This window comes from Halictus rubicundus, chromosome 6 (assembly GCF_050948215.1).
Source record: "Halictus rubicundus isolate RS-2024b chromosome 6, iyHalRubi1_principal, whole genome shotgun sequence".
NCBI classification, from domain to species: domain Eukaryota; kingdom Metazoa; phylum Arthropoda; class Insecta; order Hymenoptera; family Halictidae; genus Halictus; species Halictus rubicundus.
The window spans coordinates 6,723,624-6,741,504 of record NC_135154.1 but is presented as its reverse complement, the minus strand read 5'-3'; the positions used below and the strand labels follow the sequence as shown (position 1 = coordinate 6,741,504).

Below are 17,881 nucleotides of genomic sequence, written 5' to 3'. Positions count from 1 at the left end.
GGATACACTCTTCATAATCAGTCCAATTCTAGCAATGAACACAACAATAAAAGCAGTCGCATTACGTACGTCTTTCGGGATTATATCTTCCGTGCCAACCATTGAACTCGAGTGTGAGCGTGTTTCACCTCAGGAAAAGTTCTAATTTTAATTACTATAAAATTACACGGACACCTACGTGAAGGAAAATAATTTAGTACCTAAAGTCTTGGTCCATCTACTCCAACCATATTCTCTTATGCCCGATATACTAATCAACTGAAAGCAAGCTCTTCGGAAGTGAAACTATTTTTCGATGATTCGAACGATTTTTTTTTATCGAGGTCGTTCACACTCGTCGTATGAAAATTTACACCTGAACACTGTGGCATAAATGATTGATTGTTTGAGAGACGAGAAGTACGAATGATGGAACTAGCTTACAATTAGTATTAAAACGTAGCCAACAAGTGATACAAACAAAATCGTATTCCCTTGAAACCATCCTCTAGTTCCCAGGTATCCAAATAGTCTCGGAAACATCGAACACAACATTTTATAAAAATGCTGTCCCGTGTATTCTCCTTAGATTACCATAACGTTAAGCCGGCTCTATAATCCATACAACCTTACGAATAAAATAATTAGAAATATTTCTATGGATGATTCCCGGTATAAGCCATCCATGTTTTGAAAAATGCATTTGAAACACGTTAATATCGTAGGACGATTGCGAAGCGTGCGAAGGAAGACAATAAGAAAGATTAGTCACCTCTTTCGGCAATACTTCATCGCCTCTATTATGCAATATATCACACGCTCTGCATGTTATCTAGTCCATATGTCACTCATCCAATTGTCATCTAACTCGTTGGTGGGCAACACTTTCAGCTTTCGCAACGCCTCGAGATAAAAAGTGAGCTCGGACGTGACTATACCGTGTTGCGGACCACCGTTATTCACTATATTCATTTTGACTAACTGTTCTCGTAGTTTCTCTTTAAAAGACGTGTTTACCGTTCGATACAAGATTTGTACTTCGACTGCAGGCAAAATACCAGAAACTGCTTCGTGTAGTTTCATTAAATAACTGCAATGATAAATAGTTCGTTTTATAAATCTGCGGCTACGGCGTTGTTTGCCAACCTCGGTACTTACTTTGAAATATTTCTAAACGGGACCGATGGTACTGGTGGCCGCGCCGTCCACTTCGATATCTGGCCACCGAGCAGATTGTCGACAATTGTAAGGATCTTGCTTTCGATCTCCTTTACGTGAGCTCGAATGTCTCTCTCGACGCTATCCAGCAACGCGACGCCGCCGCTTATGTTAGACGAGGCAAACCCACGACTAGGATTCTGCTCTGATAGCGCTGCATTCAAATTGCAACGTTAAATCAAAATGAACAGAAAAAAAAACGAATATCCGAATATATGTCGCTTACATTGAAAGTGTGCCTTTACAAAAGGCATAAACCACAAGATCAGCTTCAAACTGCGGGCAGCCAGTACCAGTATCGTACTAGTAATTGTTTTTAAACCAGCAACTTGCATCGCGCCAGCGCCGAGTACAAGTTGACAGCAACGGGAATTATAATGGCGTAATAATTCAGCTAAATGCCTCCCAATTGTTCCGGACAAGGCAACCAACTCGCTGCCGGTTCTGCAATCGCGATAAAATTTAATATATTTCTCGTTGTTTCTCGCTGTTTCGACTCGACAATCACCTGCAATACTCGTGAATCATTTGTATAAGCATCAGAGCCGTGGCAACGACGGCGTACTTCTCATCTCCCACTACAATAAAATTTTGAACATCGTCTTCCTTAGCTTTGTCATCCGGCTTGAACTGGTACGTTGGTATACATTGGTTTTCGTGCACGTAGGTCACCAGGTGCTGGAATTCGGATGGTACGTCCGCCTGTTTCCATCTTTCGGACTCCAACAAAAGGGTGAGTTTTGTTTTAAGTTCGGTATGAAATCTCTGAATGAACTTGCTGGCTTGTGCCTGTGATACAAAGAAATGTTAAACGAACGCTGCGATTCGAGATGGCAAAAGTATCTGTCGGAAGGTATGGAGTTACCTTAAAGGCGGATCGTAAGGCTGTGCACTGCTTGCCACAGAGTTTCTCGCAAGTTTCTGTAAATCCCTCGACCAAATTAGCCAACTGACACACTTGGGCTGTGGTTGCCCTCTTGCTCAACCAGGACGACTTATCGTTCCAATTTTGGCTCTCTTTCTCATCCGATTTGCTACTCGCGTTTTCGATGGTCGGTTTCTCTTTATCGTTTTGCGACTTGTCTTTGTCATTCGCACCTGCAGAAAGCAGATTTCCCATTCGTTCATGACAATAATCGCAAACCGAGGTTATCATATCATTGAGTTTGGTCGTTACTCGCGAATGCTCTGCTCGAGTCAATAACCGATCGGGTATACTCTCATCGAACGAACCGTCGCAAACTCGACCAGATGCAAGATCTACCGTGTCTCGCATAACGTCGTGAACAGCCTACAAGACGCAACAGTTACTGACAACATAAATGCTCAAATGTATCTCTGCAATCAACTCTATTTCCCCCGGTGTGTTAAATACCTTGACTCGCATCAGTAGAAACGTTAACGACTGTATGGTGTTGTTTAGCAACGTTAATCTCTCCGCTAAGGAGAGTCCTCCGACTTCTAGAGCAGCCGCTTGTTGATCGCTGCAACAGTCGCTCGCTGCCAGAGCCTCTATCACCCTCTGCTTAGTCACAGCTCTCACTGTCGTTATAGCCTCCTCTTTGTAAGTATCCACAAATTGAAAATGCTTTTGCCGCAGCAAACCGGAAATGATCGACACAAGCTTATCCTGTTCGTTGAGGACGTACAAATGATCTCACTGGGAAGAGATGGATGACGATTTGTTCGCTACAAAGTGTACACTGCTAAAGATCGTGTGCATACTTACACCGTCCAGAACACTGTTCTCACCACCCAACGGTCTGTTCAAATCGGCAGTCGCGTACCTTTGGAACTCCGTGGACAACATTTTATCTACCAATCGCTCCATCTCCGTTAACTGGGAACTCAGATGTCTAAAAACGCGAGCAAACATTAACGGTGCATCGTGCGGACATTTAGGATTATCGCTGATAGAAATCGAGATGTACCTAAAGCTATGCACCCCGTTCAACTCTTGTAAAAGTATCTCCTGAGTAGTGGAAATAAGATCCAATGCTGCCACGTAATCTGGGGTAGATAACAACAACTGTATCATCGGTTGGCTTTGATGCACCGTGGCCATAAGCTTTAACTTTTCTTGAACTAATAACCGATTAGATCTTGCTTGCTCTAATCTAAAACGTGGAAGAATCGAGGTAGCGTCGAATGCAGGGTAACATCGTCAAAAATAATTTCGTGGATTACCGTAATATATCTAAGGAATCATTGACTAGATGTCTATCAACTTGGTGTATATTTTTCCTAAGAGCTTTGAGAACAGTAATAGTTTGTGTGAGTTGCTCCATTAAGGCATCATGAGAAGTCATAGCATGAAAAAATGCTTGAGATTTCGAAGCAACCTGTTCAGCTATTCTAACTTCCACAATATCTAAATAGTGACTTAACTGCAAGAAACACGTTAGTATTATTTGTTTCGCTTCCCGCGTTTTTTGTATAGCATATTTACTCATCGATGTACCTTTTCTTGCATTTGTTTTACATGCATAACAATATTAGAATCTTCGTTTAATAATCCATTTTTTGTGAATGGAAATACAGCATAAAAATTGTCTTTTTGAGAAAGATCCAGATTGGGTATTAAAAAAATTTTTGGTATATTAGTTAAATCAAATTGCATTCGATCTGCACAAATAAACATTGTCTACTTAATGCAAAGATTTTCCATAATATTATCAGATTAATACTGTACAAATCATAAGATCATTATTCTTACCTGAACATTTTACTTTTCTTAAGTTTGGAAAGTTTTGTAACAATTCATTGGTAGTTGATCTGTTAGCATTCGAATTCATGCGAGAATGCTTTCTAAATCTCTACAAGTAGATGTCATTAATTAAAAGACAGAAAAGTTACCTTAAAGATAAAAACATTCGAATTAAGTAATATATGGATTACCCTGGCAATTTTCTTTAAATAAGTTTCGAAATGCTGCATGGTAATTTCAGGGAGATACGGGCTTTTAGGTATATCAACTTTTTCTACGAATCCATCTCCCCAAGTACGTGTTAAAAAGTTGCTCTGCTTTCCCTTAAATGGATCATTTAAAACAGCTGGCAAGTTCTGTGCAGCAGAGTATACAGTCCATGAAGAGGAAGGCTCCGACAACTGGCCATTGCTTTTGCGTTGCTGTTGCATCGCTGCATGCTTGGTGGCATGTGCTACATAATCTTTATCGGAAACACCTTCCACGGGAAGACTAGAGCATACTCCATTATAACCATAGAGACACACAAAAGAGCCTCCTTCTCTGGCGCAATGCTGATCTCGTAGGTGCCTGAATAATGAGAAAGTTGAATAATCATTTATCCTACCTAGCGCCATAATGCGAGCGCTATTCAACAAAAAAATGTGCGCTCATTTAAATACTGACAGCTTAATGCATTAATCATTATCGACATTGTGCGGTTATGACAATTATATAGGAAATATGCTAGAGTCAATTGAATATGAAATACACTTATAATGTTCGAAATCATTTCAATGGAAACAGAAATCCGGTACACCGACCCACCTGACAAAATCTTCTATTTGCTTAAACGAAAGGTTAGTGCAATATTCGCAGAAGAGGATCGTGCTCAACGGTTCGGATCCTTTCATGATCTTCGCCATTTTCCATTTGAGGCACTACGTTGACATCCCGTCACTGTTTCACTTACTTGACTATGCATCGAGTACTTTTTCGATATTAACTAAACGTAGAATTATTTCGTGATCCCATTTATCTGCTATCTCTCATTGTCAAATGTATTCTTATCACTCATGAATACACGTTTCACGATCGGACCCAGGCTGACCAACCGAAAACCGCGCAACAATAAATTCCTGTTTCCATGAAAAAAATTTCTTGACTCAGACTGAACAACAGTGAAACTCGCTGATAAAAAACACTGCGAAGATATAAGCGTGAAATGAATCATACAGGTCACGAAGAACGATAACAAATAATTATATTTAGATCAACGCTTTACAAAACTTTCTCAAACGATGCTTGAACGATTCTGTTGGACTTTATTGTTTTAAACGAATACAATTTAGAACGCTTTCTCTCCTCGCGCTGTCGTTTAAGTAGTTTTTGCCGAGCGAGGATAGAAAACGTCTTGTTAACGTGAAGTTAGGAATGTGAAATTTCATGCAAAAAGATGGAGAGAACCCAAAAAAAGTAACTAGAATTTAATGGCTCAAACTGTCAGAATACATGTCCACCCCACTCCGACCTCCCAAACGTTACGAGCCTAATGGATTCGGAGTGGGGTGGACAACCATACCTCGTGACCGCCGGTGTAGTCCACTTACTGACTACTCGAGTCGAAAGTCATGGCAATCGTGGCATGTATGAACGAATTGTAGTTCACTGCAAATGTGGAATGTTAAGCTAACCATGTTGGAGCGTGTATTAGATATAATAGAAACTAATTGAAAGTAGGAAAAAATGGTGTCACTAATAAAGAAACAATTATTGAAGCATCTGTCGAGGTATTTACATGATTGAATTGTTAATTCCATTTTGCTTATCTTTGGTTTAATGTACGATAAAAAATTGCACAACTCTTCTTAAATTCGAACTAGTATTTCAAATATATGCGATTTTTGAATACATTTTATTTAATGTACCGAATTGCTAATGTTGTTTTCGTCGAATTATAGATCATTTCTTTTGATCGTGGTTTTTAATTGTTAGAGTAACCACTTCGAACTAATTAGTTTGAAAGTGTCACGTACAGATTCATTGCCTATGTCTGCGCCTTATTACGTCTCTATTTTACAAATTGCAATATGGTTGTTGCGTGTATTAAAATAAAGATGATACTACACTATTTTTTATTTTATATAAATTTGTAGGTTCACCAAGAATCTGTCGGCAGATAAAATAAATTTAAGTACATTTAAAGGGGAAGGTGAATTGTCAAATTTAGAACTTGACGAAATAGTTTTGACAGATCTCCTGGAGTTACCGTCGTGGCTCAGACTAACGAATGCTTGGTGCAATAAGGTTTCATTTCGTATACAATGGACTAAACTGAGAAGTGTTCCTATATATTTGGTAAATATTTACGAACAAATATGTCAATACAGAAAGTTTTGTTTATCACTTGTTGCTTATCAAGATAAATACAACTGTAATTATTTATTTTTAAATTGACATTAATAGAAGCGACCAAATTGTATCTTTTACAGAGTTTAGATGAAGTTCATATAGAAGTAGAAACTTGCGAAGATCTAAGAGATTTATCTTCCATGCAAGGATTGTCTTCGTACACAGGTCCTACAAAATATTCTTTCATACACAAAGTAATTGATGGAATAACAGTGGCTGTTAATACTGTATCGGTTACATTTAAAAGCCCTGCATTCATTGCTTCGGTTCAGGTAATGTATTTACAGGAAGGAACTTCTTATTTAGTTCCTTGTGTAACCACTGTGCCTCATTTTCCTTCCCCTCCTTGTTTAATTTACATTTTATCTTTTGACCTTTACTTTTACCCACATCCTATCACTATCATTTATCTTCTGTTGTTACCTACTGATTACCCAAATATTATCCCATTCCCAGTTGTGTACTTTTCACATTAGGCTATTTCCTTCTACTCCACGGATAGGATTGATAAAGCATTTGAGAATTTTTGTTTCATCATAGATGAACCGCATCATTGTGGAATCAAAGTCTCCAACATGGCAACGTTGTGACTTAAGAACTACTAGATTAAAAGATTCTGATCGTGGACAATTACTTATTTTTAAAGAGCTCGAATGGCAAACAGTTAGAATAGAAGCACAAAGTACTAAAGATAAGAATCTAACACCTCTACGTCTTCTTACAAACCAAGCAAGATGTCGCATTACTATCAAGAAAAGAATCTCAGGTAAACAATGTACATATGTATAGTTCCACTTAAGATAGTATCATTAATGTTTGTTGTTATATTTCTTCAATGCTAAGTGAGATATACAGGATGCTCAAATTAGTTGCAACAGCCTGTATACAATGATTATTTTCTAAACATTATGAGAAAAACATGAAATATGTATTTCAGATTGTTTTGTTATGGGATCAAGACTGATTCTTATATTAGACGACCTTCTGTGGGTTTTAACAGATTCACAATTGAAAGCAGCTCTTCATTTTATCGACTCACTTGGTGGCTTAATAGAAAAGGCCACGGTTTTAGAACGTAAAACGAAAGCTGCTAGAAAATTGGAGGTTTGTACATAGAGAGTAAAAATGATGACATATTGTTATTTCGGTAATATTAATAATCCTGATCATTGAAGGTATTGCCAGAGTATCAAGCACAAGTGTCGCAGCAATCCAGAACGAAAAATCAATGTAACACTTTTATTTCAAAATTGTTCACCAGATGCGATGTTGTAGAGACGTCATATCATTTTCTATGTCAGAGAATTGATTTGCATTTGTGTGACGATGTTGGCAGTGAGTACACATAAACTTTTCAGTTTTTGTTACTGGATCGTTACGTTTATGTAAATGTACATCTTCATCTATCTCTACTAGATGGTAGATCCTCTCATCCCGATTTAAAAGACGGGGGTGCACTACAAATTTCACTAGTTAGATTTCAAATTGATTATTATCCATATCATTTGGCGATGGCTGACAGAAAACATTGGGCCAACTACAGAGAAAATGCTACCCGACACAGTCAATGGTTGCAGCAATCATTAAGTTCATTTCGAAGTCAGTTTATGGATCTAATTGATTCCGGTAGGACGCAACACTCCCCTTTGACGAGAAGTCAAGGTAACGTTACAGGTTCGTTCGAAAACATGTCTAAATAGTAGTAAGAAGTCTGTGAAACCGTGATTTGATCATATTTATTTCTTATATTCAGTTAGTAGTGCAAAAGGTTCTGGAGAAAATTTGGAAAAGAATAATCAAACGCAAAATGCAAATGCATTTTCTAACGAGCAAAAGAAATCGCAGCATCCGAGCGGTAATCCAGTCAAAAATTATATTCTAGAGCAGCTCGCCAAATTGATGACAACGTGTATCATAATAAGAATCGATGACTTTACTTTGTACAAAGTAACAACCACGTCTCGCAATCCTATACCAAAAGAATTTATTACAGGTATATACAAATTTTGTAAACTATAGTATCTACTTAGAAAATCTATTTTATAACAAGTAGCTTCCACTTCAAATTTGTATACTATGTCAATAATTTCTTCTATTTAAAAATTGTACAGCTCAATCAAGGAAGAAACACGCAACAGGTATAAATCACTAATAGTTGTAGTGTATCTACAGTAACAATATATTGCAAATACTTGCTAAAAGTAGTTTCATGTTTGGAAAGTTCTGTTGCTTTTTTGTGTTATATTATTATTACACAATACGTTCTACATGAGCTAACGTTGATTTTTAACTCTTTGGTGCAAGAGTCTTAATAACAATAATAGCAATTTTATTAGTTATTAAAATTTGTCCAATGTAATATATGAATTCAAACATATGCAATCAAAATATAATTTGCTTTTTTCAAGTACATGTTTCGAGCGGACTTTTTATGTTTCGTAAAATATATAAAAATTACGTAAACTTTTTGAAGAAATGTTCATAGCGTGCGCCCCATCGTGAAATTTCATTTTAAACCAATTTTCATTGTTACACAGAGCATACTCATAAAGCATGTTTCTTTTTGTCCAGACGCATACACTGTCTCTATTGAAGTGCTTTTGTTTTGCTTAGGTGAGAGGGACAGATTTTATCTCCCAGAAGAAGTAACGATTCTCCACGCTGAATTCACATACTATTATTATCCTGGAGACATAACATTTCCATGTAAGTAAACACGCGGCCAATAGTTCCGAGTAACATTCATCTTTTAGTCGTTACTTTATAATTGTTAGAAGTTATTTTTTAAGAAAGACGTGACTGAAAATACTTTGTTATTGTTTAGTGCCACCACCAAAGTTTTATGTACAACTGAATCCTATTCAAGTGAACTTTGACGTTTGTTCCTGTTTATGGTTTAATTCATTTGCATTGAACTTACATCACTCTTTAATGGGTAAAGATAAACACGCAACACATACTTCCACTAACTTAATGTATTTTGACGTAAAAATTGAAGCTATACTTCCAAGAGTAAGTGGTAAACAGTACAACGTCTAAATAAATAGTTACACGGTGGTATCGCGCGTACATTGAAATCATCATTTTCAGATAGTCTTTGAAAGCCAACAGGATTACCCGAATCAGAAAGATAGGCCAAAGTCGTTGCATATTCAAACTTCAAGAGCCTCGATTACAAATGTCCGATCGACTGAAAGATGTTCGAGAGCAGACTTGGCACAATGCTTAAATACTTTTCAAATGGGTCAGATGTTCTTCAGCACTGAATTTCCGAATAAAACGGACGATTATCAGGTTGTAACAGATAAATTTTTATCGCATTGTGCAGGTAAGTAATTATTCACAGAAATTCGTTATCACCCTGTATCTTAGTCTGAATATTTGAAAATTATTTATTTTAGGCACTGATAACGTGCGCCATCCGCCAGCGAATTTCACCAGTAATTCTGTAAACGAATTGATCCGCCAATTGAACAGAGAACTTTTATGGACGGAGGCTAAGGACGTATGGTGTTGTAATTTGGAGCCCGTATGGGGGGATTTCTTTGGTGCGCGAGCGGTCGGACAAAATCGTCCGGTACCGTTTCTCGATGCATTTCCCCTAACATTATGGTGTTACATGTCGGTGAATCCATCGACTTCGGAGGAATATTCATCCGTCGATATTCATGGCCTTGCGTACATAAGCAACTTAGTTAGCGTACAGATAAATCATTATCAATATTTATTTTTACTGAGACTATCGGAGGTTCTATCGGAGATGGCAACGTATCTGACCATCGATTCGAACAAAGTATTGAAAGTTAATTCCGGCAGCGCGCTTGTTATCGGTGCGCTGATACCACAAGTCGAAGTAACTTTTGTTATGCCGTCTCACACACCTGGCAAAGAAAATTCAGGTGCAGATGTGGAGTCTGTGGTACCAGACACGTCTAGCATAGCGGATGAAATTGTAAATTCGACCGCTCAATGGCGAAACAGCATGGACCCACCTGATTTTAGCACTAAGAAAATTAATATAAATAACGAGGACGTGATTCTGGCAACGCCGCAAAGCGAACTATCATCGATAACGTCAATGGATTTCATGCATCCAGTTATTCCGACTCAACCCGTTGTTACATTTAAGCAGAACGGCCCAAATAAACACGATCAGTTGTCCAATGCAGCGCATGAAAAGCAATGCATCGCTATAGAAGAGGAGAAAGCATTATCTACTATGCGACCTGTACCCGAATCCACGTTAAAACATATTAAAGGAGATTCGTCCTCGAATGCACCATTCATTCCTAACAACTTCAATGTTGGTCTTTCTTCTATGAAAAAAGGTCTGAGTAATTTAATGACTTCGCTTGATTCTGCTTTGAAAGCCTCCCCCGAGGATGGCAGCAGCGATACAGTGTCTATAAGAAGCGATGTTAGTTCCGATAGCGAGAATTATGTCTTGGTCAGCCTTCAAGATCAAGAGAAACTGGATGCAATGTTTACTGTTGATAATACAATGAGAATAACAACGGTTGAGGAAGCTAGCGAAGTAGTTGAAGAAACTCCTGATACACAAAGCGAAAAATCCTTGGATAGCGTGTGTAAACGTAAAGATATTGTAAGTTCGAGTGAATTGTTCGATTTATTTTCTCTCTTAGCACTCTTGTTAATTCAACAATGAAATATCATAGGACTCGATATTATTAGGCACGCCTGGTTATTTTTTAGGTCTCTATGGCAACATTCAAACTGTCCAAAGTCGAATTTATTCAACAGTCTTGCGGATATGCATCTTCCATCAAAGTTCAAGTATCCAATGTCGGCAATGACGACTGCTCGTCTATACCATGGGATGAATTTCAGGTGAGATAAGCATATATCAACCGAAATATCAATCTGTTTGTCAAGTACATGATTATGCTATTATTAATCTAATTAATAGATATAAATATTGAAATTTCAAATATTGTTGCAATCAAAATTATACATTTTTTTTAGTGTTTCTTTCGCGTAAGTTTTAGTAGAAACTTTTTAAGTTTAGTTATACAAAGTGCCCGATTTCAATCTGTTATTAAGCAAATTACTCATAATTATTTGCTGCATGGAAAAATGTTTCAGATAAAAATTGTACAGTTTCGAATCGTATTTTTTAGTATAGCAGGTAATTCACGTGTAATTTGCAATAATATATTAAAATTGAACACTCTGTATATACTATACAAATTGCTTTCTTTCACATAAAGGGTTTGTGTTACACAGTAACTAAACAACCAAGCAATAACTTGTTTTTGTAATTAACACGAATTTAATTTTTTGGAATATTCTTGCCTCTAAATTTTTCCTTAAAATTTATTCAAATGTTAGAAATATGAAATTTTGAGACATGAAAAAGGTGATGCAGTATAGTGTTTAAAAACGTAATTTTTCTTATGTGATTGTACTTGGAATGAACTAGCGATTAACATTTTGTTCCTAGTTACATGTTTTCGTCTTATAAAGACAACTCTAAGTTTAATTTTTAACTTCATATCACATATATAACAACCATTTATACTATATATATATATGTATATTTATACAATGTATGTCTTTTAACTTTTTTTGCATGCTTCTCCTGCGTCTCTCCTTCTCTTGTGAATGTTTTTTTGTGGCACTTGTGGCAGGTCAAGAGGAAGGTATTGGCAAAATACTCATATATTTGTTTATATTACATGCCTTGTACCGCATATATTCTGTTGCATGTTTTTATCTTCAACTAAATTTACATTATTGCTATACAAACGTAATACACATATTTTATTACAAGTGTTTTCACATGAACAAAATCTTCTCATTACTTTATCATTTGCATCAGTGATTTTGGTAAGCAAATTGGGGGTTTATTTTTTTTTTTATATATTATTACTAACAAATAAGTTTATGCAGCATGGTGTGAGATGAAGTTTACTTGGAATGAATTTAAAAAGCTTTTGAATGTTACTATTAAAAATATGTGTATTAATGTATACTTTTGTACGAATTATAGTAATTTCCAGAGTTGTACAAACTATAGGACAGTGGAAGTAATTTTGTTTGTAAAATATACTGTAGTTTTTTCCGTTTGCGAAATGAAGTATTCTTTAAATGCGTGTATAATAGAACAAATGTTAATTATAACGCTTCAGTGGATTCTACTTTAATGATGCAAGTTATTTTTTCTTTATCAAAAACTGTATGATGCGAAATTTATATTGTCTGATATCAGTTGTTCGTTTTTACATTCTACAATATTTTAAATAATTTAAAGATTACATTTCTTTTACAAAAGTATATTGCTCATTGTAGAACTATATTTTTTAAATTGCGAGTTTCTTTTGATACTATTGGCCTGAACTATAATTTTGCGTCTGAAATTTTTTTGTTTAAACGCTCTGTGATTTATCTTGTACAATTGTGAGCCTTTATAAATTACAGTTAAAAGAATTCGAACTATTTTTTTTTTTATAACATAACAGAGTAAATGCGTCTATGACAAGTTTGTAAACACTAAGTGTATTAATTTCTATATAAATTTATCTTTTTGATGTTTTTGTTTCCTAGACAAAGTTCAGTGCACGATCTAGAGGTTGGGTTGAATTAGCTTCAGATTCGAATTGTAGATCATGTATCAAACTTCGTTTGGATCATGACTTAAAATGCAAATCCGATTCTTACAAACTCTCTCAAGCGAGCCACGTCACAAGCAACAAGAATATACAATCGTCTCAAAATCAAAGTTATAGTGCCGAACAGGAAATAGATACTGGAGTCATCGATGTACACAACAAACAGAGTGTATTAGACTTATTCGAAGATAAATTAGATGTTAAAGTTACTGACATATCAATGGCTTTATCGATGAGTTCCATAAGTGGGCTTACAGATTTGTTCGAAGATGAAATTATACCAAAGCCAATACCAATCCAGGTATACGAAAGAGTACCATTATAGTTATCTTGATTCTGCTTTGCATATATTTCTGACTTATCACATTTATTTGTTACAGATATATTTAGAGACTATTTCATTGCGTTTGAACGAAGATCGTCCACCTAATAATATTACTTCGCCAGGACCGATTCCTATAGATATGGATATTTCAAAACTTAGAATAGTGCGAGATACAAATGGTGCTTTTCATATTGAACCAGTTGGTAAGCAATTAATTCAATTGCTAATTATATCATCGTTCTCCGCCACTTGTAATCCGTATTACTTACACTTCCGTTCATTATGTTCAATGTTAAAATGCTGACATACAGTTAGTATAGATGTAACCAGTAATTGAAATAGATCCGATAATACAGTAGAACATAGTTGTTAGCAAGTATGTAAAGTACATGCAAGTGGCAGATATATTTATATGTATTTCCTTATTTTTTTTCTAATTAATACCATAAATTATGTAATTGTCCTGTGCATTCAGATGGCCTTCCTAATGTGAGCATTGACATTACAAAAGTAGATGATTAGTATTCAAATTTACCGCTTACATCGATCATTTCACGAAAATACGTCCACAAACTTGCACTTATAATGAGGCACGATTTTTTTTTAAATTTTTTCAAAATAATCTGTTTGAATGACCATACATACTCATTGCAGTGCTTATAGAATACGCATTTTAAAATACAGCATGAACGAGCGACGTGCATATAATGAAACCAACTATTTATCGACAAGAAAAAGTTATTCATCGTTTATAAATAATTTAGCTGCCAATGAATCCTAGCTTATTCACGATCTTATTAAATCATAAAGAGAATTTAGTCTTCCAGTGAATTCACCTAATTAAGATATTCTGTTTTTTTAGTAAACATGTTGAGCTCCAATGATTCTTTCGTAACGTTATCAAACAATGATAATCAAACAGATCAGAACGTAGACTATGAAATAGAAGTGAATCTTTTGAGAAAGTCTAGTAAGCAGTTAAAGTCAGATAACGAGGAGCTTCGTCGACGTGTTGACACTTTGGAGAAATTGTCTGAGGATAATGCGAAATTGATGCGAGTAAAGGAGGAATCCGATACAATCAAATTACATTTAAATGCGGCGCAAGAGGATATACAGATGCTTCTGCGAGAGAAGAAAGCCTTGCAAGAAACAATAACAGAGCTTCAGAGTCAAATAATTGGGAGTGGTGGTACCCGTTCATCCTGGTCAACCAAAAGATAGCACACCAGTTGTTTTGACTGCTCAAAGTGTTGTAGTTCGAATAAGTCATAACGATCATTTCAATTATTTCCAGGTGATCCTCATCGTATTACGAAACATGGGATCGCACGTTGAAATGATTAGATTCAAGCTCAGATATGCAGTACTTTGTGTTGAGAAACTTGCATAATTTTTTTTCTCTTTATTTTGTTTTTGGTAGTTTTTAATTTACATTGACGAGAAGGAGAGACATTAGTAATACGCCAGTTCTAATTTATTAGAAATTCTGCTTTTCTGTTTCTCTTTTATATTAACTTATCTACCATAAATCTATCAATAGATGCAAATCAAGACTTGTACAACTAAAGGCGAGGATAAGTTTCTGACTATGATCAAGTACAAGGCGATAAATAATGGCAATATTAGTCAGTGTTTAATAAATCCATTAATAAGCAGAAACTAATGGTACGAATATTGAGAGTAAGTATGTAAATGCGCAATTGCTATATGCTATGATATATACGTTTAAAAGTAATGTATATACGGGTATATTAGTATTTGCATATGCATAATTGTTGCATATATATAGACAGAGAGAGAGAGAGAGAGAGAGAGAGAGAGAGAGAGAGAGAGAGAGAGAGAGAGAGAGAAAGAGGAAGAGAGATAGAGAGAGAGAAATGCAGTTCTAGTCGAGGTTGCAATATAAATTTGGCTTCATAGCAGTGGTTGTTATTGAATATGTGAACAGAGAATTGAATATAAATTTTTTACCAATGCTTTTGTTCTCTTTGTCGTAAGTATTTAGACGATTTTCATGAGTAACTTTTACCTATGATGGGGTATCGTGTATCAATGTAATAAATATGAGACTTTAACAAATAACGAATAACGCGATGTTTCAGCCGATATATGAGTAGACTTCCTAGTTGTTTGGCGACGGCAACATGAAATCGTTTATATATATAATAACATATATATGATAACACTGCAATGGCTAATTTCATTATTTAAGAAAGTAGGACAGTTCTAAATTTGATTACTATGGTACGAGGTGATAATATTGAATGTTTTGATAAGACTGTTGAATTAACATTATTGTGTTATATTCGGTATTACTGCTAATCTAGAAGTATATACTGATTGACGTTTATAATATCTTACCAGCATAATCTTCGAAAATGAATATTATTGGACTATATTAAAAAGGATTATAATCCAAGATGATATACTATAACAATGTCGTAATTTGTCGTTGTGATATATTGACATTTATCATTGTTTGCCACTAAATCTAGTTTTACCAATGGGTTGCTGGTCAATCTCTTGTCGTAAAACGTGAGGTATTTTTCTAGTACCTATTGCCAACGCTTGTTATGTAGTTTTTCCCCTGAGTTTTGGAATTCCGTTTTTTAAACAGTCTTTTCTACTATTGCATACTCGCCTACATTTATTCATAGATTATTCCCTTTTTCTTTTGAATTATACATCCAAACATAATGCGTTTAAAGAATAAAATATTGCCAGTCATCTTTATCTTTGATGATATGTTAGGTTTTACCAATTCCTTTTTCTTTTTTTTTAGAAAATTGTACAATGATCACATAAACATATCATTCATATAGACAACTACTCTCTACACACAGTTGTTTTTAATCATTATTTGAGTGATCAAAGCGTGTGACTAATCATTTTGCGATATAATAATTCGAAAGGAACGATTTAGTATTATAAAATCGCGAAATAAGGTCTCATACCTTTTGAAGGATTATTGAACAGGTCATGCTGGAACTTAAGCTTATAAGAAAATCATACTGATACGATTAAGCATTACATAAATGTTACGTTCAGCATACAGAATAGAGGTATGTATTATAGTAGAATTGACTGTATATTTAATATAACATGTGTAAATACATTACATGTTCGCATATATCAGCAAAAATTAAGTATGGACATCTTAAAAGTATCTCTTCGCAATTGGATATTAGAGTTTTAGATTTTTATAATACATGTATTATATTGTAATATGAACATTTTGCTTACAATGCATTTCTATATTTTTTTCTTTACTTTTGATTAAAATTTTTTAATATTTGATGGGATTTAAATTTTCTTAGATCATCTATTATTACACCTTATATACACTTTACCGTTATATCTTTATACCTTATATCAAGCTAACCAGTCCATTTTCTTAATAAACATAATATCAAATGCTTCCTTTTAGTTACTGCTGTTTTTTATTGATTTTTGATAATGCTATATCTTTATACTATATTATACAATGCGTATTTCATCTAAAATATGTATATCATCCACAGCTACTAAGAAGTTAATTTTGTGACTATTTATATGTTACACGTTTAACATAACTAAATGTCGGAAGTTATGATTTTTGTGATCTCTAAATAAAAAATATCTGTATGTAAATTTTTAATGTCGTCGTGCTTTTTATATTAAAATATTTTGTAAACCTATTTTACAACTATACAATATTTGTATTTTCTTTGTTAAAGGTTCGTTATGCTCGTGATTATATTATTTTATAATTATTATTGTAATGCAGGATGGAAAATGGGTATTGTATTATTGATAGGAAGATATCTAACAGGAAAATTGTTCAGACTTATGCAATAGAAAAGTTACTTTCTAAGTTCTATTTCAACAGGAGATGATTATCACCATAAATTTTACGTATCTGTCTAAACTAGTAATATTGGAAGTAGGTTTATTTATATTACGTATGTATGGCGTATAAAGATATTTTCAACAACTTACATTTAGTAGTTATGTATAGTAGAACCTCGGTTATCAGAGCTCTACCTTGTAGAAAGGAAACATAGTTCAATAACGTGAAAGTTTTAATATGAAAGTGTACAGTTATTGTGTCTAATATACGAAAAAGTAAAAGACATTCAAAAATTTATAAAAGAGTTTAGTAACAAAAATAGAGAGCAATAAAAGCGACTACAATATTATTTAAGTTTTCTGTTTATTTTCATAATTACGAGTTACTCAAATTAGTTCAGATTATTGAGGTTCTACTGTCTTAAAACTCTTAAGTATAACTTACGAATACATGTGTATGACATTTTTCAAGAGATTTGATTAATTAACAAATCTTGACATCCGTACCACATCTGTAACCACTTGTCGTAAACATCACATTAATTACAGTAATGATACAGGAAGTATCATCTTATTCGGTTTCAAGATATTATTATTTCAGGCGTCTTTAATGAAGTATTGTATATTCATTTTTCTGAAATATATGTTACCAATGCATAATGATTTGTAAACTTCATTATAAAGATAAAAATGTAAATAAACTAATAAAATTTAAATATTTTACTTTCCTCTAGTCTTTTAATACGTGTTATGTAACTACATGTAATTTCGTTTACCAATTGCACGTACAACTATTTTCTT

At 34.6% G+C, this 17,881-nt stretch overlaps 3 protein-coding genes across 9 annotated transcripts in view; 1 reads left to right on the top strand and 2 right to left on the bottom strand.

Annotated features, from left to right (window-relative positions):
- Nucleotides 1–17,881, bottom strand: part of LOC143355141 (cytoplasmic dynein 2 light intermediate chain 1) — a 161,608-nt gene that overhangs the window by 2,829 nt on the left and 140,898 nt on the right. Inside the window, exon 1 of one of the 2 annotated variants that reach the window (XM_076789703.1) lies at nucleotides 752–877. The exons of the other annotated variant lie outside the window; for it this stretch is intronic. Coding sequence (XP_076645818.1) covers nucleotides 752–771 — 20 coding nt within the window. The 5' untranslated portion in view covers nucleotides 772–877. Of the gene's footprint in view, nucleotides 1–751; nucleotides 878–17,881 lie in introns of those variants that run through there. 2 annotated transcript variants of the gene reach the window in all.
- On the bottom strand, nucleotides 343–5,273 carry Scat (VPS54 subunit of GARP complex scat). Its single transcript, XM_076789672.1, has 13 exons — nucleotides 4,712–5,273; nucleotides 4,096–4,474; nucleotides 3,914–4,013; nucleotides 3,659–3,822; nucleotides 3,385–3,584; nucleotides 3,129–3,314; nucleotides 2,927–3,053; nucleotides 2,573–2,827; nucleotides 2,063–2,488; nucleotides 1,706–1,986; nucleotides 1,424–1,641; nucleotides 1,138–1,351; nucleotides 343–1,069 (listed from the first exon to the last, which is right to left on the bottom strand). The coding sequence occupies exons 1-13, from the start codon at nucleotides 4,807–4,809 to the stop codon at nucleotides 808–810; spliced, it is 2,910 nt and encodes a 969-aa protein (XP_076645787.1). The 5' UTR covers nucleotides 4,810–5,273; the 3' UTR covers nucleotides 343–807.
- On the top strand, nucleotides 5,478–17,803 carry LOC143355132 (bridge-like lipid transfer protein family member 3B). 6 transcript variants are annotated; one of them, XR_013082452.1, is made up of 19 exons: nucleotides 5,478–5,673; nucleotides 6,040–6,241; nucleotides 6,376–6,567; nucleotides 6,836–7,061; nucleotides 7,233–7,399; nucleotides 7,471–7,630; nucleotides 7,712–7,957; nucleotides 8,049–8,288; nucleotides 8,407–8,433; nucleotides 8,909–9,001; nucleotides 9,120–9,307; nucleotides 9,386–9,623; nucleotides 9,697–10,898; nucleotides 11,009–11,143; nucleotides 11,944–11,955; nucleotides 12,860–13,225; nucleotides 13,305–13,452; nucleotides 14,112–17,385; nucleotides 17,417–17,803. XR_013082452.1 is itself a non-coding variant. In XM_076789671.1 (18 exons), the coding sequence occupies exons 1-18, from the start codon at nucleotides 5,630–5,632 to the stop codon at nucleotides 14,471–14,473; spliced, it is 4,260 nt and encodes a 1,419-aa protein (XP_076645786.1). In that variant the 5' UTR covers nucleotides 5,479–5,629; the 3' UTR covers nucleotides 14,474–17,803. The 6 variants fall into 6 exon arrangements, 1 of the variants encoding a protein (XP_076645786.1); XR_013082450.1 differs by having other exon boundaries at nucleotides 5,479–5,673; nucleotides 7,712–7,969; XR_013082453.1 differs by lacking the exon at nucleotides 8,407–8,433 and having other exon boundaries at nucleotides 5,479–5,673; nucleotides 7,712–7,969.